The following is a 23,690-nucleotide window of genomic DNA, read 5'->3' on the forward strand; positions in this document are numbered from 1 at the left end:
TTAAAATCACAATTTTGTTATCAGAAGGGGGAAAGGAGAAAATTAATTGTGTGTCGTCTGCGTAGCAATGATAGGAGAGACCATGTGAAGATATGACAGAGCCAAGTGACTTGGTGTATAGAGAGAATAGGAGAGGGCCTAGAACTGAGCCCTGGGGGACACCAGTGGTGAGAGCACGTGGTGCGGAGACAGATTCTCGCCACGCCACCTGGTAGGAGCGACCTGTCAGGTAGGACGCAATCCAAGAGTGAGCAGCGCCGGAGATGCCCAACTCGGAGAGGGTGGAGAGGAGGATCTGATGGTTCACAGTATCAAAGGTAGCAGATAGGTCTAGAAGGATAAGAGCAGAGGAGAGATAGTTAGCTTTAGCAGTGCAGAGAGCCTCCGTGACACAGAGAAGAGCAGTCTCAGTTGAATGACCAGTCTTGAAACCTGACTGGTTTGGATCAAGAGGTAATTCTGAGAGAGATAGCAGGAGAGTTGGCTAGAGACGGCACACTCAAGAGTTTTGGAGAAAAAATAAAGAAGGGATACTGGTCTGTAGTTGTTGACGTCGGAGGGATCGAGTGTAGGTTTTTTGAGGAGGGGTGCAACTCTCGCTCTCTTGAAGACGGGAGGGACATGGCCAGCGGTCAAGGATGAGTTGATGAGCGAGGTGAGGTAAGGGAGAAGGTCTCCGGAAATGGTCTGGAGAAGAGAGGAGGGGATAGGGTCAAGCAGGCAGGTTGTTGGGCGGCCGGCCGTCACAAGTCGCAAGATTTCATCTGGAGAGAGAGGGGAGAAAGAAGTCAAAGCATAGGGTAGGGCAGTGTGAGCAGGACCAGCGGTGTCATTTAACTTAATAAATGAGGATCGGATGTCGTCAACCTTCTTTTCAAAATGGTTGACGAAGTCATCCACAGAGAGGGAGGAGGGAGGAGGAGGAGGATTCAGCAGAGAGGAGAAGGTGGCAAAGAGCTTCCTAGGGTTAGAGGCAGAGGCTTGAAATTTAGAGTGGTAGAAAGTGGCTTTAGCAGCGGAAACAGAGGAAGAGAATGTAGAGAGGAAGGAGTGAAAAGATGACAGGTCCGCAGGGAGTCTAATTTTCCTCCATTTCCGCTCGGCTGCCCGGAGCCCTCTTCTGTGAGCTCGCAATGAGTCGTCAAGCCACGGAGGAGGAGGGGAGGACCGAGCCGGCCGGGAGGATAGGGGACAGAGAGAGTCAAAATATGCAGAAAGGGAGGAGAGGAGGGTTGAGGAGGCAGAATCAGGAGATCGGAGGGAGAAGGATTTAGCAGAGGGAAGAGATGATAGGATGGAAGAGGAGAGAGTAGCGGGAGAGAGAGAGCGAAGGTTGCGATGGCACATTACCATCTGAGTAGGGGCAGAGTGAGTAGTGTTGGAGGAGAGCGAGAGAGAAAAGGATACAAAGTAGTGGTCGGAGACTTGTAGGGGAGTTGCAGTGAGATTAGTAGAAGAACAGTGTTAGAAATTGCGTAATTCAAATCTGGTATTGGAATAAGAATCAAGAGATCTTCAATCCAAGCTAAATTTATTATATGCAAAATGTATGTATGATAAGTATGAAGGTTCGTAGATACGGGTCCACTGAAATACCTCGCAGGGCACTCAGAGAACTGAATCCATTGTTACAGGTTCTTCTTCAAATACTCTGACAGAGAGAGAGAGTTCCCACCTCTCTGCTGACCAATCAGAGTAGACTGAGCGTGGTTTAGACTTACTCAGCCAATCCGTTGGCGCACGGGTTGGTCCCAACCCCTCGGCGCTCCATTTGTTGCACACTGTTCCCAGGCATAAGTTTATCATAACAACCTGTGGAGTTAGCACTTTTTTTTGCAGTACCCATGTCCTTGGAAGGTTCACAGATCACAAAGAAGCAGTGTTCGTATCTGTGAGAAATACAAGTTTTATCTCATCCTAGCCCCTAACGTTCCTCACATGAATCACAGCCTGTTATGTGAAACAATTTATATCAGTATAGTTCAAACCTATGCTCCTCATTAATGCATTCCTTCTAAGCTATTCATCACTTCAATCCAATTATTAGAAAATAGAACCTCACAACAGCATCTAGTAAAGATGAGGTCAAGCGTATTGCCTGCCTTGTGAGTAGGGGGGGACGGTGAGAGGGTGAGGTCAAAAGAGGAAAGGAGTGGAAAGGAGTGGAAAGAAGGAGGCAGAGAGAAATGAGTCAAAGGCAGACGTAGGGAGGTCACCCAGAACTGTGAGGGGTGAGCCATCCTCAGGAAAGGAACTTATCAAGGCGTCAAGCTCATTGATGAACTCTCCAAGGGAACCTGGAGGGCGATAAATGACAAGGATGTTAAGCTTGAATGGGCTAGTGACTGTGACAGCATGGAATTCAAATGAGGAGATAGACAGATGGGTCAGGGGAAAAAGAGAGAATGTCCACTTGGGAGAGGTGAGGATTCCTGTGCCACCGCCGCGCTGAGTAGTGAAGAAGTTGTCATATGCTGAGGCAGTGAAGAAAGTAGAGGAAGAGGGGTTAAGGGGGGGAGTGGTGAGAGTAGGAGATATGTACCTGTTTAGAGGGATAGGCCAACAAGTGATAGATGTTTCAATAAGATTGGATTTTTAGCGTTTATAGCAATGGCTATTAATTGTAATTCGACGTAAGTCTAAGAAAATTGAGGTTGTGGTGGCAGCTGCAGAGAAGTATTTGGGTGTGCGAGACTTGACATCAGAAGAGTTACAGGGAGTGTTAAGTGGTGCTGTCCCATCATTTCAGGTTGAGTGCATGAGGTAGGAGTAAGGAGTGAGTGTATTTAAATAGTGGAGAAGGGTGGGGTTAATTATTTTTCAAGGAAAGATAAGGGAGTTGTACTCCAGTCTAGTAGGTGGCGGTAATGTAACAAATCGGATGCCAACCGCCGTTAAACCTCATTGAAGAAGAATAAGAATAAGTAGGAAGTAGTCGACGAGAAGCTAGCTAGCTAGCATGTTTATTATTTAGCTAGCTAGCTACTTCACTTCAAAAATATTGTACTAACTAATTAACATTCTCTTTTACGGATTTTAGCTGTCTTGCCATTGACTACATTTTTGTTGGCACGTGGGTAGGACAATATGAGTGGAGAGAGGGAAACGTTGTTGGATGGAATCGAACAGAGTTTGTGGAATTTAACCGAGAACAATTTACGTTACTTGTGTGAACGTTGTGGAATAGCTGGCCAAGATGGCTCCGAAGTTAAAGGAAAGAATTATCGCTCGTTGCGTCGTAAAATAGAAGAATATTGCGAAAGTGATGATTTAATGAAATTAGAGGACCAGGGAATGTCTTGGTTACTGCAACTGCAAAACGACATCAAAACAATACAGGAAGATGCTATCCTCAGCCAGTCAGCGCAAGTGGACACACTGGACAGCACCGAACCAAGCAGAACCAAGAACGAGGAGGGCGCTGAGAGGTTGACAGACCCAGCTCCAGAGAGAGACATATCACCAGAACGGAGGGAGAAAGGGAGTGGCGTGAGTATTATTACTCACAATTACTTGTCAGATAATTATAGTAGATCGGAAAACAGATACAGATTAGCTGGGCTTCAGCAGCCTAGAATTCCAGGCTAGTTAGCCGATCTAGGAGCATTTTAGCCTTTTAGATCATAACGAATGAATATTATATAGATAGGGTGCGGGACCTGATCGTAGAGCAGTACACCTACTCTGAAACGCTTTATGAATATATGGGCCCAGATCCTTATAACTGTGTTAAGACTACACTGACACACACTCTATTTTGTATCGTAGGACTCAGAAGACCCATCCAGACAGTCCCCACCCAGTTCTTCGGAACCCCAACACTCAGCGTCATCACCGGATCCTGACAAGAACCATGGTGACCAGAGGTCAAAACTGGGTAGTCTGCGAATAGTTCTACAAAAAGTTGTTGTCGTCAAGGAGGAGGAAGACGACTGGGATTGTTATGTTAGAGGTAAGTGATTAGATGATTCAGGACAGGTGTGTTGAAATAAGATGTACTTTAATGTCCATTAAGCTACAGAGAACGAAAATGTGTCTTTGTGTTAGTGCTGGGTTGAACGAAAGACTGCACACTGTAGGTAATTACGCAAGCCTAGGGACAGGAGCCTATCTCCTGTTTCTGTAACGGGAGGCAGCTTGATGTACAAGCCTAGCGACTAACGGGAGGCAGCTTGATGTACAAGCCTAGGGACTAACGGGAGGCAGCTTGATGTACAAGCCTAGGGACAGGAGCCTATCTCCTGTTTCTGTAACTGGAGGCAGCTTGATGTACAAGCCTAGGGACAGGAGCCTATCTCCTGTTTCTGTAACTGGAGGCAGCTTGATGTACAAGCCTAGGGACAGGATATACAAGTACAGCCCCCTCCCGTCTCTGTCCCACAGGTGAGAGTCCCAACCAACCATCTGCCAGTGAATATAATCCCTCTTCATCGGAAGATCCTGAACATTCCGAATCCGAAGATCCTGAACATTCCGAATCCGAAGATCCTGAACATTCCGAATCAGAAGAACCTGAACAACGACGAGTGAAAGGCAAAACTAAGACTCACAGCTGCCTAGCGTGTGGGAGGAAGTTTGTCTCCTTGTACACACTAAGGAGACACCAGAAGAGGACACACTCAGGAGAGGAGACGGAGAACAGGACACACACAGGAGAGGAGAAGGAGAAGAGCAGCCTTCCCTCTGACAGTAAAGGACAGAGTCCTGCTTCAGGAGAACCTGAACAACAGAAGAGGAAATGGGGGGTCAGGAAGACCCACTCCTGCCCCGAGTGTGGGAGACACTGCCCATCCTTATCAGCACTGAAGGTCCACCAGAGAATCCACACTGGAGAGAAGCCTTACCTCTGCTCTGAGTGTGGGAAGGGCTTCACTTATCAAAGTAGCTTGAGATTACACCAGAAGAAAGACTCAGCGGACAAGATTACCTGCTGCTGTGGACAAGAATTCTCCTCAAAGTGTGTTCTGGAGGTACACTTGAAGGTAGACACTGGAGCCAAGCCTTACACCTGCTGTGTGTGTGGCAAGGGGTTTGGTAAAAAAGAACGGTTAAAAGAACACCAGCGATCTCACACGGGAGAGATGCCTTACTCTTGCTCTTTCTGTGGCAAGGGTTACTATCAAAAACCGGCTTGGAAAGCCCACGAGCGAACACACACCGAGGAGAAGCCCCTGTGCTCCGTGTGCGGACGGACCTTCTCCAATAAGACTACGTTAAAAGTCCACCAGCGAACACACACAGGAGAGAAGCCTTTCCTCTGCTCTGAGTGTGGCAAGGGCTTCCTCAGTAAAGCATACCTGACGACCCACCAGCGATTCAACTGTTCTGGGGGAGAGGAACGACGGCGAGCAAAGAGGTTTCACAAGTGTCCGGACTGTGGGAAGGAATTCACTCAAGCAAACAAACTGGAGAGACACATGAGAACACACACAGGAGAGAGACCTTACCAGTGCTCTGTGTGTGGGATGAGGTTCAACCAGAAAGGGAATCTCAAAACGCATTTTAAAGTGCACACAGGTGAGTGTCCTCCTTTACCATTGATACATCATGATGGACTACTAGCAAACTGTCAGTGATCAAAACCATGTTGTTTACAACATCTAGACCATGTCTTAGTAGACTCAACCACACCTTAACAATAACATTGTTGCATGTTGCATTGTTTGAGTCCCAAATGGCACCCGATTCATCTATAGTGCACTACTTTTGACCAGCGCCCTGGGCCCACTGTCTGTCCGTCTGTCCATCCGTCTGTGTGTCCGTCCGTCTGTGTGTCTGTCCGTCTGTATGTCTGTCTATACAGGAGGGGATCCCAGTTTACTGGCTGACATCGACATGGAGGCGACTTCCTCTGAACAACCTCGGGACAACAGACGTAAAGCTGGGAGACCACAACGCTGTCTGGATCAGCATGACGAGGAGGGAACCCATAACCCACCGGCACCAAAAACCCACAACCTACCGGCACCGCCGAGGGAGGGAACCCACAACCTCCCGGCACCGCCGAGGGAGGGAACCCACAACCTCCCGGCACCGCCGAGGGAGGGAACCCACAACCTCCCGGCACCGCCGAGGGAGGGAACCCACAACCTCCCGGCACCACAGAAACCCACCATGTCCCCCAGGGGAGAAAAACACTATCTCTGCCCTGAATGTGGCAAGACTTACACCCGGGAATACGACCTCAGAGTCCACCTCAGAACGCACACAGGAGAGAGACCGTACCAGTGTGACGAATGCGGAAAGACCTTTGTCCGGAAACAAGGGCTCCGTCAACACCGGCGGTCACATGCTCCCAAGCCCATGGGACCGACCCGCCAGTTAGGCAGGCCCGTCAGCATGGGATCCAGTAGTAGAAGGTCTAACCAATCTCCCAGGGTGGGAAGCTCTAAGCAGCAGTTATCCAGGGTTGATAAACCCATGCCTCCATACCCTAGTGTAGAGAGACCCATGCCGTTCCATACAGTGGAAAGACCCATGCCTTTACATCGAGTGGAAAGACCCATGCCCTTACCAGACATGGAGAGGGAACACTGGCAGTACTGGCACCTTTAAACACCATGGCTATGTCTTCATCCCAAATGGGATTCTATTCCCTATATAGTGCACTACTTTTAACCAGGGCTCATTGGGTTCTGGACAAACGTAGTGCACTATAAACCGAATAGGGTGCCATTTTGGGGACACCATGTCTCTCATGACTAAACAGAACTGTTCTTCTTGCTTCCGTTGTGTGTGTCTGTGTGCGTGCATGTTGTTGCTTCCTCGTTTATGATCAGTATAATAATCGTGCCCACTGTGCAAGATAATCATGCCAACTGTAGTTGTAGTTCCGTACATATTTTATAAACTAAAATTAAGCGATTGCATTTTTGTCCTTTCTAGTGTTTAAAAAAAATCTTATTTTACTAATTGAAGCTGTAATGATACAACAAAATCCACTGTGGTCCAGTAAATGAGTGATGTCATAATGTCATGGTCCAGTAAATGAGTGATGTCATAATGTCATGGTCCAGTAAATGAGTGATGTCATAATGTCATGGTCCAGTAAATGAGTGATGTCATAATGCCATGGTCCAGTAAATGAGTGATGTCATAATGCCATGGTCCAGTAAATGAGTGACGTCATAATGCCATGGTCCAGTAAATGAGTGACGTCATAATGCCATGGTCCAGTAAATGAGCGTTGTGGAAACAAACCTTGGCTCTTTGTATATGCCTTATAACATTTGATTTCATTAACTGACTACAAGCAGAGATGGCTAAATTGTAAGAGACCACTCTCTTTCACAGCCACTGTTCTTCCGCAAGAGACTTCATCTATTGTCTTTACCCTCCAGCCCAGATGGTGGCAGTGTGTGTGTTGCTTCCTCATCTGTGATCAGTACAATAAAGTCCACTGTGTTGTGTAAAATAATCATACCAACTGTAGTTGTCTTCCTGTGCATATTTTAATCAACAAAAATGAAGTGTTTGCATTTTAGTCCTTGTGTTTTTTTATATATATATATATATATATGTATGTTATGTTACTTATTGAAGCTGTCATGATACTACGAAATCCACAGTGACTTGCATGTCATAATGCCATTGACCAATAAATTAGCATTGGGGGGGGGGAAACGTATTTCTCTCTTTATTACCTTTTATCTATAAAAACATTTGATTTCAGAAACGATCAGATTGCTATGTTGCAAGAGACCTGTAATCTATTGTCTTTATCCTCCAGACCGCATAGCGGCGCTAAAGCGTACTCAAACGACAACCTCATACCAGAAGTCGGAAGGCAGACAAGAGTTCGACAGTTTACCAAACTTCACTTATAACACATCAGCGTTCAAAACACTTAAGCAGAAAAAAAAAATTAAAGACCGTTGCTTTTGATTAAATAGCATCAGGCGTTGGTATTTCCCAGCCTACAACCAACGAGACGCGAGGTTACGACCAACAACACTGCCAGTCAGCATAATAAATGTACAACTAAACTAGCTTTCTAGGTAGTTAGCTCAGGGATTCATTCCCGTAGCTATGGACGAGGTAAGAATCTCAACGTGTGCTAGCCACATCTCTTTTCTGCTCTGCAAACTGCTCGGTGGTTGCTGTACCAAATGTTGTGGCTAGCTAGCAAATCAAGTTGCTCAGTATTTTATAGAGTACAGTGAATGGTAGCAACATCAGTATTAGCTAGGAATGTTGTAGCTCGCTGATATGATTTTGTTTTCTAGTAAGGTAGCTAGTTAACTGGCCAGCTAGCTAGGTGAATGAAAATCCAATGAACAGTAGCTGGTGTAATTAGGTTTACATTGGTTGATATCAAATCAAATATTATTGGTCACATACACATATTTAGCAGATGTTATTGCGGGTGTAGCGAAATTATTGTGTTCCTAGCTCCAACAGTGCAGTAGTATCTAACAATACACACAAATCTAAAAGTAAAATAATGGAATTAAGAAATGGATAAATATTAGAACGAGCAACGTTGGAGTGGCATTGACTAAAATACAGTAGAATAGAATACAGAATATACATATGAAATGAGTAAAGCAGTATGTAAACATTATTAAAGTGACTAGTGTTCCATTATTAAAGTGGCTATGTATCCATGTCTATGTATATAGGGCAGCAGCCTCTAATGTGCAGGATTGAGTAACCGGGTGGTAGCCGGATAGCCTTGAGATAGAAGCTGTTTGTCAGTCTCTCGGTCCCAGCTTTGATGCACCTATACTGACCTCGCCTTCCGGATGATAGCGGGGTGATCAGGCCGTGGCTCGGGTGGTTGATGTCCTTGATAATATTTTTGGCCTTCCTGTGACATCGGGTGCTGTAGGTGTCCTGGAGAGCAGGCAGTGTGCCCACGGTGATGCGTTGGGCAGACCGCACCATCCTCTGGAGAGCCCTGCGGTTGCGGGCGGTGCAGTTGCTGTACCAGGCAGTGGTACAGCCCGACAGGATGCTCTCAATTGTGCATCTGTAAAAGTTTGTGAGGGTCTTAGGGGCCAAGCCGAATTTCTTCAGCCTGTGTGGGCTATTGCGCCTTCTTCACCACACTGTCTGTGTGGGTGGACCATTTCAGATTGTCAGTGATGTGTACACCGATAGTTGTTAAACCAGTTATATTTAGCTGGAAAGGTTTCTTTCAAAGATAAGTTGTCTTTTCCATAACAAGCAAAACATTTGCCTTGCTATTTACGATGGTGTCTTATTGCTAAATCTACCTTTAATAATGTAACTAGCTAGTGTGTTGTTAAAACTGCACTGTCACTATTCATCATAGGACTCTGAAGACCTGTCCAGCCTGTCTCTATCCACGGTGTCCCCGAGTCCTGACAGGAACCATGGTCACCAGGAGGACAGTAACCGTGGTGATCAGAAAGACACACCGCAGGGTCAAGACGTCAACAGTGAAACACCAACATTTAATATCGTAGTCAAAGAGGAAGAAGACTGGGAACTAGATAATACAGGTGGGTCGCTGGAGCCAGGCTAACTTGGGATGAGTCCCAAATGGCACCCTATTCCCTATATAGTCCATTACTCTTTACCAGAACCCTATGGTTTATAGGGTGCCATTTGGGGAGCCATCTTGGATAGCGTTGCCATAAATCCTACAACAGGAGAAGCACAGGAGAAGTTGTAAAATAAGGGAGAAACCCGGTAGGTATGCAAATGCACACTGAGTCTGACTCAGTCTCACTGACTATATCTGTCCTGTCTCATCCCCACAGGAGAGAGTCCCAGCCATCACTCTGCAGGCGAGGAGAAGCCCTCTACACCAGGAGAACCTGAACAACACCAGATGATACGCAGAACAAGGCAGAAAAAGACCCACCCATGCCCAGATTGTGGGAGACACTGCCAAACATTATCTGCACTACAAATACACATGAGAACCCACACAGGAGAGAAGCCTTACACTTGCCTTGTGTGTGAGAAAACATTCACTATTAGACAAGCTTTGAAAACACACCAGCGAACACACACAGGAGAGAAGCCTTATACCTGCTCTGAGTGTGGGAAGGGCTTCGCTCATCAAGATAGTTTGAGATACCACCAAAAGAGGAATTCTGAACAGATTAAAACAGACCCAGATGACAAGTTTGGCTGCTGCTGTGGACAAGAGTTCTCCTCAAAGTGTGTTCTGGAGGTTCACTTGAAGACAAACACTGGAGCCAAGCCTTACACCTGCTGTGTATGTGGCAAGAGGTTCAATAAAGAATCGTTAAAAGAACACCAGCGATCTCACACAGGAGAGAAGCCTCACTCTTGCTCTTTCTGTGGCAAGGGTTACTATCACAAACCGGCTTGGAAAGCCCACGAGCGAACACACACCGAGGAGAAGCCCCTGTGCTCCGTGTGCGGACGGACCTGCTCTAACAAGTATACATTAAAAGTCCACCAGCGAACACATACAGGAGAGAAGCCTTTCCTCTGCTCTGAGTGTGGCAAGGGCTTCATCAGTAAAGGACTCCTGATGACCCACGAGCGATTCAACTGTTCTGGGGGAGAGGAACGACGGCGAGCAAAGAGGTTTCACAAGTGTCCGGACTGTGGGAAGGAATTCACTCAAGCAAACAAACTGGAGAGACACATGAGAACACACACAGGAGAGAGACCTTACCAGTGCTCTGTGTGTGGGATGAGGTTCAACCAGAAAGGGAATCTCAAAACGCATTTTAAAGTGCACACAGGTGAGTGTCCTCCTTTACCATTGATACATCATGATGGACTACTAACAAACTGTCAGTGATCAAAACCATGTTGTTTACAACATCTAGACCATGTCTTAGTAGACTCAACCACACCTTAACAATAACATTGTTGCATCGAGTCTGTCTGTCTCAGTCTCTCTCTCTGTCCATCTGTCTGTCTGCAGACCGGGATCCCAGATTGCTGCTGCCGGACATCAGGGCGACTTCTTCAGAAGCAGCTAAACAACCTCCAGACAACAGACACAATGTTGGGAAACCACAACGATGCCTGAATCAGATTGGCAAGGAGGGAACCCACAACCTACCGGCAACAAAAACCCACAACCTTCTGGCACCACAAACCCACAACCTTCCGGCACCACAAACCCACAACCTCCCAGCACTGCAGAGGGAGGGAACCCACGACCTCCCGGCACCACAGAGGGAGGGAACCCACGACCTCCCGGCACTGCAGAGGGAGGGAACCCACGACCTCCCGGCACCGCAGAGGGAGGGAACCCACGACCTCCCGGGACCGCAGAGGGAGGGAACCCACGACCTCCCGGCACTGCAGAGGGAGGGGACCCACAACCTCCTGGCACTGCAGAGGGAGGGAACCCACAACCTCCCGGCACCACAGAGGGAGGGAACCCACGACCTCCCGGCACCACAGAGGGAGGGAACCCACAACCTCCCGGCACCACAGAGGGAGGGAACCCACAACCTCCCGGCAGCACAGAGGGAGGGAACCCACAACCTCCCGGCACCACAGAGGGAGGGAACCCACAACCTCCCGGCACCACAGAGGGAGGGAACCCACAACCTCCCGGCACCACAGAAATCCACCATGTCCCCCAGGGGAGAAAAACACTTCCTCTGCCCTGAATGTGGCAAGAGTTACACCCGGGAAAACGACCTCAGTGTCCACCTCAGAATGCACACAGGAGAGAGACTGTACAAGTGCTGTGAATGCGGGAAGACCTACGGCCGGAAAAACAATCTCCAACAACACCGGCGGTCACATGCTCCCAAGCCCATGGGACCGACCCGCCAGTTAGGCAGACCACCCAGTATGGGCTCTAGTAGCGGAAGGTCCAACCAATCACCCAGGGTGGGAAGAGCTAAGCAAAAAATACATCTATCAATGTAAATATGAGAGACCGATGCCCTTACCGGACATGGAGAGAGAACACTGGCAGTACTGGCACCTTTAAACACGGGGCTAGGCCCATATCTTCATCCCAAATGGCACCCTATTCCCTATATAGTGCACTACTTTTGATCTGGGCCCATATGGGACCCATAGGGCTCTGCTGAAATGTAGTGCACTATATAGGGAATAGGGTGCCATTTGGGACATCCACTATGCCTCTTATGACTATACAGATACGTTCTTCTTTCTGGCTTAGTGTGTGTGTGTGTGTATTTGTGTGTGCGGGTGTCCGTATGCACGCACGTGTTTGTGTGTGTGTGTTGTGAACAGTACAATAAAGTCCACTGTGTTGTGTAAGATAATCATACTAACTAGTTGTAATCCTGTGCCTATTTTAATCAATCAAAATGAAGCTATTGCATTTTAGTCCTTGTGTTTTTTGAAATATCTTATTTTACTTATTGAAGCTATCGTGATACTAAGAAATGACTTGCATTTCATATAATCCCATGTTCCAATAAATGAACATTAAGGGAAAAACTGCTTTCTCTTGTCGTGTCCCGTCGGCTGTTGGTGGCTATTGCTGTCAATCAAAGAGTCCGCTTAGGCTGCACCTTGATTAGAAGCTTTTATTAATATCACAAGTTTACAGCATAAGTTACAGACCCGCGGTGTCTGGAGAAGCACCTTCCCAAATTAATCTGAATGCCTCTGCCGCCTCTTTGTCTAGCTCATACTTATAAACAATGGCAAAAATATGGGTGGCTCCCTCTTTCGTCCAATCACCTATCCCCCCTGGGGCGTCACCCTACAACTGCTACATTTGAACTAAGATAAACAACATTCCATTTCTTCATGAAAAACATTTAACAAAGGCATAATCCTAATACACTACACTCTCTTCATTACCCTTATCTATAGACCCTTTTCCAGTACACGACACACACACGTCACAGATGCGCGACTCTTGGCGGCAGTAAGAAAAGCCATCGCTGTCTGCTCCCATTCAACATAGCCTAAATTTACGTTTTTATTACTTCTAAACAAAATAACTTTTGGGGGTTCTTATAGGCTTACAATTATGTTTTGATTCTTGCTTGAACAGTCGCTAAGATTATATTTGGTTGTGATCTTTGCAAAAATAACTATTGTGGATGCAGCAGTTGTTATCTAGAATGTTAACGCTCATTGATATAGCCTGTAGCAAAAGCTAGCCAAAGAGCCATTTTACTGGTTGAAGTTGAAGTGTCTTTTAAGTACAATGCAGTTGATTTGCGATGACACAAACATTATATTAAGCAGGACATTCATACAAGCCTTAAAATCCAATTATAATCCAAAAGTAGTGTGAAATGCACTCATAAAGCTCCTGAGTGGCGCAGTGGTCTAAGGCACTGCATCGCAGTGCTAGCTGTGCCACTAGAGATCCTGGTTCAAATCCAGGCTCTGTCGTAGCCGGCCGCGACCGGGAGACCCATGGGGCGGCGCACAATTCGTCCAGGGTAGGGGAGGGAATGGCCGGCAGGGATGTAGCTCAGTTGGTAGAGCATGGCGTTTGCAACGCCAGGGTTGTGGGTTCGATTCCCACGGGGGGGCAGTATGAAAAAATGTATGCACTGTATGTCGCTCTGGATAAGAGCATCTGCTAAAATGTAAATAGTCTTTTTTTGCTGGCGTTCTGAAATAACTCCCCCTTATTCTTCCACCAATTTTCGCACATCGCCCTCGTGCGGCAATGTTTGCAAACACAGAAAAGGATCTGTAAAACATTTGATTTCAGAAGGGGTCAGATAGCTTCATGTAACTGCTAAAATAAAAGAAACACCAACATAAAGTGTTTTAAAACAGCTTCAATGCGCCTTGGCATAGATTCTATAAGTGTCTGGAACTCTATTGGAGGGATGCGACACCATTCTTCCATGATACATTCCATCATTTGTTGTTTTGTTGATGGTGGTGGAAAACGTTAGCTCTGGCGCCGCTCCAGAATCTCCCATTAGTGTTCAATTGGGTTGAGATCTGTTGACTGAGACGGCCATGGCATATGGTTTACATCGTTTTCATGCTCATCAAACCATTCAGTGACCACTCGTGCCTTGTGGATGGGGGAATTGTCATTCTCGAAGAGGTCACTGCCATCAGCATATCAATTATTCACCATAGGTTTCAGGCAGGGCCCTCCAACCCTGTTCCTGGAGAGCAACCTTCCTGTAGGTTTTCGCTCCAACCCCAGTTGTAACAACCTGATTCAGCTTATCAACCAGCTCATTATTAGAATCAGGTGCGCTATATTAAGGTTGGAGCAAAAACCTACATGACCGTAGCTCTCCAGGAACAGGGTTGGAAAGCCCTGGTTTAAGGTGATCACTCAGAATGGCTGTATTTATTGATGTTTACATTGCCCTCTAAGTCAGGGGTGCCAAACTAATTCCGCTGAGGGACGAATGTTTGCAGGTTTTTGTTTTTTCCTTTCAATTAAGACCTAGACAACCAGGTGAGGGGAGTTCCTTACTAATTAGTGACCATAATTCGTCAATCAAGTACACGGGTGGAGCGAAAACCCGCAGACACTTGGCCCTCGGCGGAATGAGTTTGACAGGTGCTCTAAGGCAGAGTTTCCCAAAACCATGCCAGGAAAAATGCATCCTACACGTAACATAATTTGTTTCCCTCATTTACTCAAGAGTTTCGTTTATTTTGGCAGTTACCTGTAGGTTGCAAGAGACCAGTGGTGGAAAAAGTACCCCATTGTCATACTTGAGTAAAAGTAAAGATACCTTAATAGAAAATGGCTCAAGTAAAAGTGAAAGTCACCCAGTAAAATACTACTTGAGTAAAAGTCTAAAAGTATTTGGTTTTAAATATACTTAAGTATCAAAAGTAAATGTAATCTCTAAAATATACTCAAGTATCAAAAGTGAAAGTATAAATCATTTCACATTCCAAACCAGAAGGCATTGTTTTTTAAATGTATGGATAGTCAGAGGCACACTCCAACACTCAAACATAATTTACAAAAGAAGCATTTGTGTTTAGTGAGTCCCCCAGATCAGAGGCAGTAGGGATGACCAGGGATATTCTCTTGATACGTGGGTGATTTGAACCATTTTCCTGTCCTGCTAAGCATTCGAAATGGAATGAGTACTTTTGGGTGTCAGGGAAAATGTATGGAGTAAAAAGTACGTTATTTTCTTTAGGAATGTAGCGGACTAAAAGTAAAAGTAGTCAAAAATATCAATAGTAAAGTACAGATATCCCCAACAACTACTTATGTAGTACTTTAAAGTATTTTTACTTAAGTACGTTACACCACTGCAAGAGACCTGTAATCTATTGCCTTTAACTTCCAGACCGCATGTTGGCGCTATTGCACACTCAAAAGATAACCTAAACCGGAAGTAAGAAGCCAAAGAGAGTTTGACAGTTTATTTACCATTATATTTAACTTCAAAACATTGTAACGTTAGCAGAGATATTTATAAAAAACAATACAGTACTTTTTGATTAAATATTCTCAGTTGTTGGTATTTCCCAGCCGGCTACATCCAACGAGACGCAAGGGTACAACCAACAACATTGGCAGTCATCATTCTAAATTCAAATTTAACTAGCTTTCTAGCTAACAGTTAGCTAGCTAGCTCAGGGATTGATTCACAATGGACGTGGTAAGACTCAGAACGTGTGCTAGCCACATCTCTTTATTGCTCTGCAAACTGCTCGTTTGTTGCTATTCCAAATGTTGTGGCTAGCTAGCAAATCAAGTTGCTCATTATTTTGTAGAGTACAATGAATGCAAGCAACATCATTACTAGCTAGCTATGTTGTTGTTGCTTGCTGACGTGATTTGTTTTCTAGTAGGTCGCTAACGTTAGCTAACATTAGCTAACTGACCAGCACTAGCTAGCTAGGTGAATGAAAATCCAATGAAAATTAGCTGGTGTAATTTGGTTTGCATTGATTGATAGTTGTTAAACCAGGTATACTTAGTAGGTACGGTTTCTTTACTGAGAAATTGTATTTTCTATAACAAGCAGAAACATTGCCTTGATGTTACGGATGGTGTCATATTGCTGAGGCTATCTTTCCTAATGTAGCTAGTTTGTTGTTAAAACTGCGCTATCACTCTTCATCATAGGACTCTGAAGACCTGTCCAGCCTGTCTCCATCCTGCTCCACTGAACCCCAACTCACGGTTTTCCCGGGTCCTGACAGGAACCATGATGGCCAGGAGGACAGTAACCACCACGGTGCCCAGGAGGACAGTAACCATGGTCACCAGGAGGACAGTAACCGTGGTGATCAGAAAGACACACCACAGGGTCAGGAGAGAGTTACTGTGAGTCTGGACGTCAACAGTGAAACACCAACATTTAATATCATAGTCAAAGAGGAAGAAGACTGGGAACTAGATAATACAGGTTGGTAGCTGGAGCCAGGCTAACTTGGGATGATTCCCAAATGGCACCCTATTCCCTATTCCCTATGGCTCCCGAGTGGCACAGCGGTCTAAGGCACTGCATCTCAGTGCTTGAGGCGTCACTACAGACCCCCTGGTTCGATTCCAGGCTGTATCACAACCAGCCGTGATTGGGAGTCCCATAGAGTGGCGCACAATTGGCCCAGCGTCGTCCGGGTTTGGCCGGTGTAGGCCATCATTGTAAATAAGAATTTGTTCTTAACAGACTTGCCTAGTTAAATAAAGGTTTAAAAAAATTACGAAAAAAATATAGTGCACTACTTTTGACCAGGGCCCATGGGGCTCTAATCAAAAGTGGTGCACTTTATAAGGAATAGGGTGGCATGATTTGGGGCTCAGTCTTGTGTGTTGCCATAAATCTGAGAATGGGAGCAGCACGGGAGGTGGTGTAAAATAATGGGGAAACCCAGTAGGTATGTACAATAAAACTTAGACCCCACTGACTATATCTGTCCTGTCTCATCCCCACAGGAGAGAGTCCCAGCCATCACCCTGCAGGCGAGGAGAAGCCCTCTACACCAGGAGAACCTGAACAACACCAGATGATACGCAGAACAAGGCAGAAAAAGACCCACCCATGCCCAGATTGTGGGAGACACTGCCAAACATTATCTGCACTACAAATACACATGAGAACCCACACAGGAGAGAAGCCTTATACTTGCCTTGTGTGTGAGAAAACATTCACTATTAGACAAGCTTTGAAAACACACCAGCGAACACACACAGGAGAGAAGCCTTATACCTGCTCTGAGTGTGGGAAGGGCTTCACTCATCAATGTAGTTTGAGATACCACCACCAGAAGAAACATTCTGAACAGATTAAAACAGACCCGGATGACAAGCTTGGCTGCTGCTGTGGACAAGAGTTCTCCTCAAAGAAAGTTCTGGAGGTTCACTTGAAGACAGACACTGGAGACAAGCCATACTCCTGCTGTGTGTGTAAGAAGACCTTCACTCATAAAGCATTACTGAAAGTCCACCAGCGATCCCACACAGGAGAGAAGCCTTACTTTTGCTCTCTGTGCGAGAAGCGTTTTACTCAAAAAGGAAATCTGACAACACACGAGAAGTCGCACGCTGGAGAGAAGCATCCTTGCTCAGTCTGTGGAAAGAGCTTCACTCAGAAAGGCTATCTGAAGATTCATCAGCGGCTTCACTGTTCTGAAGGGGAGAAGAGTCCCTCTGCATCAAGAGAACTTGAACGCCGACAGAGGAGAGCTAAGGCGACTCACAGATGCCCAGACTGTGGGAAGGAGTTCCCTCAAACATATTACCTGGAGAGACACATGAGAACACACACAGGAGAGAGGCCTTACCAGTGCTCTGTGTGTGGGATGAGTTTCACGCAGAAAGGAAATTTAAAAACGCATCAGAAAGTGCACACAGGTGAGAACCCTTTATATTATCATTGATTAATAATTATTATTGATTAATCATGATTGATGACGACCGCCTACACTCCTAACAGCTTAACATTTAGCATGTTGCATGTAAAACATGAATGGAAGTGTTAGGACCCTGGTTTGCAAGCTACAAATAGTGTGTGGACTACAGAGGAAAAAAACTAAATGGCATTAAAACAAACAGGAAATAGGGCTTTAAATGGCATTAAAACAAACAGGAAATAGGGCTTTAAATGGCATTAAAACGAATAGGAAATAGGGCTTTAAATGGCATTAAAACAAATAGGAAATAGGGTGCCTGAAATAGCTCAAATTTGCTACTAATCACACAACAGATTGGCATTCAACTAAACTGACTTGATGTTCTCTCACATTGTTTCTTTCCCACAGGAGATTATCCCAGTTCCTGGTCCGCTGGTGAGGAGAGTCCCTCTACATCGGGAGAACCTGAACAACACCAGGAGAACCACACAGCCATCAAATCTCACAGCTGCCTAGTATGTGGCGAGGAATACTCAGACGTCCCAGAATTACACAACCACATGAGATCTCATTCAGGAGAAAAGCGTCTCATCTGCCCTGTGTGTGGCAAGACTTACCCCAGGGAATTTGACCTCAAAGTCCACCTCAGAACACACACAGGAGAAAAACCCCACGAGTGCACCGAATGCGGGAAGAGCTTCGTCCGTAAGCAAGGGCTCCATCAGCACCAGCGGACCCATGACGCCAAGCCCATCGGACCGACCCGCCAGTTAGGCAGACCTAAGCAGTCAGCCACCATGGACAGGCCAAAGCACTTAGCCAGGGCTCAGATGTCCAAGAAAGTACCCAAGGAGGAGAGTGATATGGAGATGCAGGACTGGCAGTACTGGGACAATTAACCACGACTTTGTCTTTTAGTAGGTAGAGTTCTTCTTCTTGCTGAAGCTGTGTCTGTGTGTGTTGTCGCCATCTCTGATCAGTGTAAGATAATCATGCTAACTCTCACTCATCTCATCAAGCAACATATTTTGATCACCAAAAAGGAAGCATTTTTTTTGTCCTTTTTTTTTGGTAAATGTTTATTTTCATTATTATTTAACTTCCTCGATGCTGTGATGGTGCCAATGAATCCACAGTGACTTGTAGCCCACTGGTGAAATGTTTCTCACTGATAATAACCATGTCATGACTAATAAATGAGCATTTGGAGAGAAACTGCTTTTCTCTGGTTATGACTCCTGTTGTCTTTCCCTCCAGCTCAGACAGTGGCAGTAATGTACAGGCAGGAGAGGACCTAAAGGAAACGTGGAAGTAGTAAAGTAGCTAGCTAGCTAAGCTAACATTAGCTTGCAACTAGCTAACATAACCTTTCTTTGAGCTGAACGCAACAGGGAAAGAACAACATTTTGTACTCGTAGCAAAGCCAGCAATGGTGGATTAACTCAAGCACAGCGTCCTTCTCAATATATTTTTGAGTTAATTTACAATGCATGAGGTGAGCTAGCGTCAGCTAGGTAGTTAACTAGTTGGCACCATAGAGATCCTATTAAATTACTAGAGGGGAAATGCCAAAAACCCTCAAAGTTCCATAGTGGTGCCAAAATGGCAGCCATCTTGGTCAGGGAGAAATCCAAACCAGTCTAATTGGAATGAATGGCAGTAGAGGCAGAGGTGATGCATTTCCTGTTTTACTGATGCAGGAAAAGAAAAGTAAAGCATGTAATGTATCAGAAATGGTTTAATAAATTAGTCAACCTAAAATATTGTCATATAATTATAAATACCTATTATACGGGTTTTATACAAATGTTCCGTATAAATAGCCTCTAAAATATATGTAAACAGACCATAAATGTCTCAGATTATTTTTATTGGAAAGCTGTGACTGCTATTATATCATACAATATTAGTACTTGTTGCATTTACAACTTGTCTAGTTAATTTAAACTATTTATGAAATAATTCCTGTAAAACTGCCTGGCTAGCTCTCACATCCAGAGGCGGCGCTCCTAGTTGCCGGGGACTTTAATGCAGGGAAACTTAAATCTGTTTTACCTCATTTCTACCAGCATGTTAAATGTGCAACCAGAGGGAAAAAAACTCTAGACCACCTTTACTCCACACACAGAGATGCGTACAAAGCTCTCCCTCGCCCTCCATTTGGTAAATCTGACCATAATTCTATCCTCCTGATTCATGCTTACAAGCAAAAACTAAAGCAGGAAGCACCAGTGACTCGGTCAATAAAAAAGTGGCCAGATGAAGCAGATGCTAAGCTACAGGACTGTTTTGCTAGCACAGACTGGGATATGTTCCGGGATTCTTCCGTTGGCATTAAGGAGTACACCTTCAGTCACTGGCTTCATCAATAAGTGCATCGATGACGTCATCCCCACAGTGACTGTACGTACATACCCCAACCAGAAGCCATGGATTACAGGCAACATCCGCACTGAGCTAAAGGGTAGAGCTGCCGCTTTCAAGGAGCGGGACTCTAACCTGGAAGCTTATAAGAAATCCCGCTATGCCCTCCGACGAACCATCAATCATGCAAAGCATCAATACAGGACTAATATCGAATCGTACTACACCAGCTCCAACGCTCGTCGGATGTGGCAGGGCTTGCAAACTATTACAGACTACAAAGGGAAGCACATCCGTGAGATGCCCAGTGACACGAGTCTACCAGACGAGCTAAATTACTTCTATGCTCGCTTCGAGGCAAGTAACACTGAAACATGCATGAGAGCATCAGCTGTTCCGGACGACTGTGTGATCACGCTCTCCGTAGCCGATGTGAGTAAGACCTTTAAACAGGTCAACACAAGGCTGCAGGGCCAGACGGATTACCAGGACGTGTACTCCGAGCATGTGCTGACCAACTGGCAAGTGACTTCACTGATATTTTCAACCTCTCCCTGTCTGAGTCTGTAATACCAACATAGTCCCTGCTCTGCCTCCGACCGCAAGGCACTACAGAGGGTACTGCGTACGGCCCAGTACATCACTGGGGCCAAGCTTCCTGGCATCCAGGACCTCTATACCAGGCGGTGTCAGAGGAAGGCCCTAAAAATGGTCAAAGACTCCAGCCACCCTAGTCATAGACTGTTCTCTCTGCTACAGCACGGCAAGCGGTACCGGAGCGCCAAGTCTAGGTCCAAGAGGCTTCTAAAGAGCTTCTACCCCCAAGCCATAAGACTCCTGAACATGTAATCAAATGGCTACCCAGACTATTTGCATTGCCCCCCCCCCCTCCATTACGTTTATTATCTATGCATAGTCACTTTAATAACTCTACATACATCTACAGTGGGGAAAAAAAGTATTTAGTCAGCCACAAATTGTGCAAGTTCTCCCACTTAAAAAGATGAGAGAGGCCTGTAATTTTCATCATAGGTACACGTCAACTATGACAGACAAACTGAGAATATTTTTTCTCCAGAAAATCACATTGTAGGATTTTTTATGAATTTATTTGCAAATTATGGTGGAAAATAATTATTTGGTCACCTACAAACAAGCAAGATTTCTGGCTCTCACAGACCTGTAACTTCTTCTTTAAGAGGCTCCTCTGTCCTCCACTCGTTACCTGTATTAATGGCACCTGTTTGAACTTGTTATCAGTATAAAAGACACCTGTCCACAACCTCAAACAGTCACACTCCAAACTCCACTATGGCCAAGACCAAAGAGCTGTCAAAGGACACCAGAAACAAAATTGTAGACCTGCACCAGGCTGGGAAGACTGAATCTGCAACAGGTAAGCAGCTTGGTTTGAAGAAATCAACTGTGGGAGCAATTATTAGGAAATGGAAGACATACAAGACCACTAAATAATCTCCCTCGATCTGGGGCTCCACGCAAGATCTCACCCGTGGGGTCAAAATGATCACAAGAACGGTGAGCAAAAATCCCAGAACCACACGGGGGGACCTAGTGAATGACCTGCAGAGAGCTGGGACCAAAGTTACAAAGCCTACCATCAGTAACACACTACACCGCCAGGGACTCAAATCCTGCAGTGCCAGACGTGTCCCCCTGCTTAAGCCAGTACATGTCCAGGCCCGTCTGAAGTTTGCTAGAGTGCATTTGGAGAATGTCATATGGTCAGATGAAACCAAAATATAACTTTTTGGTAAAAACTCAACTCGTCGTGTTTGGAGGACAAAGAATGCTGAGTTGCATCCAAAGAACACCATACCTACTGTGAAGCATGGGGGTGGAAACATCATGCTTTGGGGCTGTTTTTCTGCAAAGGGACCAGGACGACTGATCCGTGTAAAGGAAAGAATGAATGGGGCCATGTATCGTGAGATTTTGAGTGAAAACCTCCTTCCATCAGCAAGGGCATTGAAGATGAAACGTGGCTGGGTCTTTCAGCATGACAATGATCCCAAACACACCGCCCGGGCAATGAAGGAGTGGCTTCGTAAGAAGCATTTCAAGGTCCTGGAGTGGCCTAGCCAGTCTCCAGATCTCAACCCCATAGAAAATCTTTGGAGGGAATTGAAAGTCCGTGTTGCCCAGCGACAGCCCCAAAACATCACTGCTCTAGAGGAGATCTGCATGGAGGAATGGGCCAAAATACCAGCAACAGTGTGTGAAAACCTTGTGAAGACTTACAGAAAACGTTTGACCTGTGTCATTGCCAACAAAGGGTATATAACAAAGTATTGAGAAACTTTTGTTATTGACCAAATACTTATTTTTCACCATAATTTGCAAATAAATTCATTAAAAATCCTACAATGTGATTTTCTGGATTTTCTTTTCTCATTTTGTCCGTCATAGTTGACGTGTACCTATGATGAAAATTACAGGCCTCTCTCATCTTTTTAAGTGGGAGAACTTGCACAATTGGTGGCTGACTAAATACTTTTTTCCCCCACTGTACATATTACCTCAATTACCTCGACTAACCGGTGCCCCCTGTATATAGCCTCCCTACTGTTATTTTACTGCTGCTCTTTAATTATTTGTTACTTTTATTTCATATTATTTTATATTGTATTTTTTTGTGAATTTTTGGGGTATTCTTTCTTAAAACTGCATTGTTGGTTAAGGGCTTGTAAGTAAGCATTTCACTGTAAGGTCTACACCTGTTGTATTCGGCACATGTGAAAAATAAAATGTGATTTGATTTGAGATCCTATTTAATTAGATTAGGTGAGATTCTACATGTTATTCTGGGTGTAAGAACTTGTGACGGAAACCATGACTGCTAGACTGTAAGTCAGGGTTGGGGTCAATTTGAATTGAAGGCAGTCAATTCAGGAAGTGATTTGAATGTAAAATTGAAAAACTGAAAAAAATATATATGATACCTTTCAGTTTATTGAGAAGTCATTGGAAATAGATGCCTTGTCTTTTTATTTATTTTGGAATGTCAGTTTACTTCCTGAATTGATTGACTTAAATTCCAATTGACCCCAACCCAGGTGGAAGTAAGTGGTTTGAGTGACTGAAAGTTTATCAGACTTAGTTTATCACAGCTCACCATTAGCGACGTTGCATCATGTAACACTTCACATCAAAGAAACACACTGGCAGCGTTACCATTCTCTACCCTCTTTCACGCCCCCCCTCGTGCATTTAAAGCATGGCTGGAGGGAGTTTCCAACATATTACTTACACCAATCCATTCCTTTAAATACATTAGGGGGGAGTGTGCGAGTGCACAAGGTTTCTTTCCTGCAGAAGAGCCTCTTGGTTTGTACCCTGTTGAGGAGAATCCCTCTACAATAAGAGGACCCACACAACACCAGGAGAAAGCAAAGAAATCTCACCACTGTTCAACGTGTGGAAAAGAACTGCCAAGCCCATATACACTAAGGTTACAGAAGAAAACACACACAGGAGAGAAGCCTCACTGTTGCTCTGTGTGTGGGAGGGGATTCGCTCAGAAAGGAAATCTGAAAACACACAGAAAGGTGAGAAGAAGTCTTAGCCCAACCCCGGACAATGGAAAGACAGTTTTATGT

General features: G+C 45.3%; 3 protein-coding genes across 4 annotated transcripts; all 3 read left to right on the forward strand.

The window, feature by feature from the left end:
- Positions 1 to 2,931: 2,931 nt before the first annotated feature.
- LOC311119252 (uncharacterized protein) lies at positions 2,932 to 7,422 on the forward strand. The gene is made up of 4 exons (XM_084193975.1): positions 2,932 to 3,489; positions 3,769 to 3,952; positions 4,384 to 5,517; positions 5,804 to 7,422. Exons 1-4 carry the CDS (start codon positions 3,088 to 3,090, stop codon positions 6,553 to 6,555), a joined length of 2,472 nt encoding a protein of 823 aa, XP_084050101.1. The 5' UTR covers positions 2,932 to 3,087; the 3' UTR covers positions 6,556 to 7,422.
- A 338-nt stretch (positions 7,423 to 7,760) lies between these two features.
- Positions 7,761 to 12,379, forward strand: LOC311119261 (uncharacterized protein). The gene is made up of 4 exons (XM_084193982.1): positions 7,761 to 8,037; positions 9,278 to 9,467; positions 9,729 to 10,691; positions 10,877 to 12,379. The coding sequence occupies exons 1-4, from the start codon at positions 8,029 to 8,031 to the stop codon at positions 11,839 to 11,841; spliced, it is 2,127 nt and encodes a 708-aa protein (XP_084050108.1). The 5' UTR covers positions 7,761 to 8,028; the 3' UTR covers positions 11,842 to 12,379.
- A 2,849-nt stretch (positions 12,380 to 15,228) lies between these two features.
- LOC311119244 (uncharacterized protein) lies at positions 15,229 to 18,928 on the forward strand. 2 transcript variants are annotated; one of them, XM_084193969.1, is made up of 4 exons: positions 15,229 to 15,509; positions 15,980 to 16,262; positions 16,793 to 17,710; positions 18,118 to 18,928. In XM_084193969.1, the coding sequence occupies exons 1-4, from the start codon at positions 15,501 to 15,503 to the stop codon at positions 18,606 to 18,608; spliced, it is 1,701 nt and encodes a 566-aa protein (XP_084050095.1). In that variant the 5' UTR covers positions 15,229 to 15,500; the 3' UTR covers positions 18,609 to 18,928. The 2 variants fall into 2 exon arrangements, 1 of the variants encoding a protein (XP_084050095.1); XR_014611928.1 differs by having other exon boundaries at positions 15,239 to 15,509; positions 15,980 to 16,180.
- The last annotated feature ends 4,762 nt before the right edge of the window (positions 18,929 to 23,690 follow it).

The sequence above is a fragment of the Coregonus lavaretus genome (genome assembly GCF_964263955.1).
Source record: "Coregonus lavaretus genome assembly, contig: HAP1_SCAFFOLD_429, whole genome shotgun sequence".
In the NCBI taxonomy this organism is placed as follows: domain Eukaryota; kingdom Metazoa; phylum Chordata; class Actinopteri; order Salmoniformes; family Salmonidae; genus Coregonus; species Coregonus lavaretus.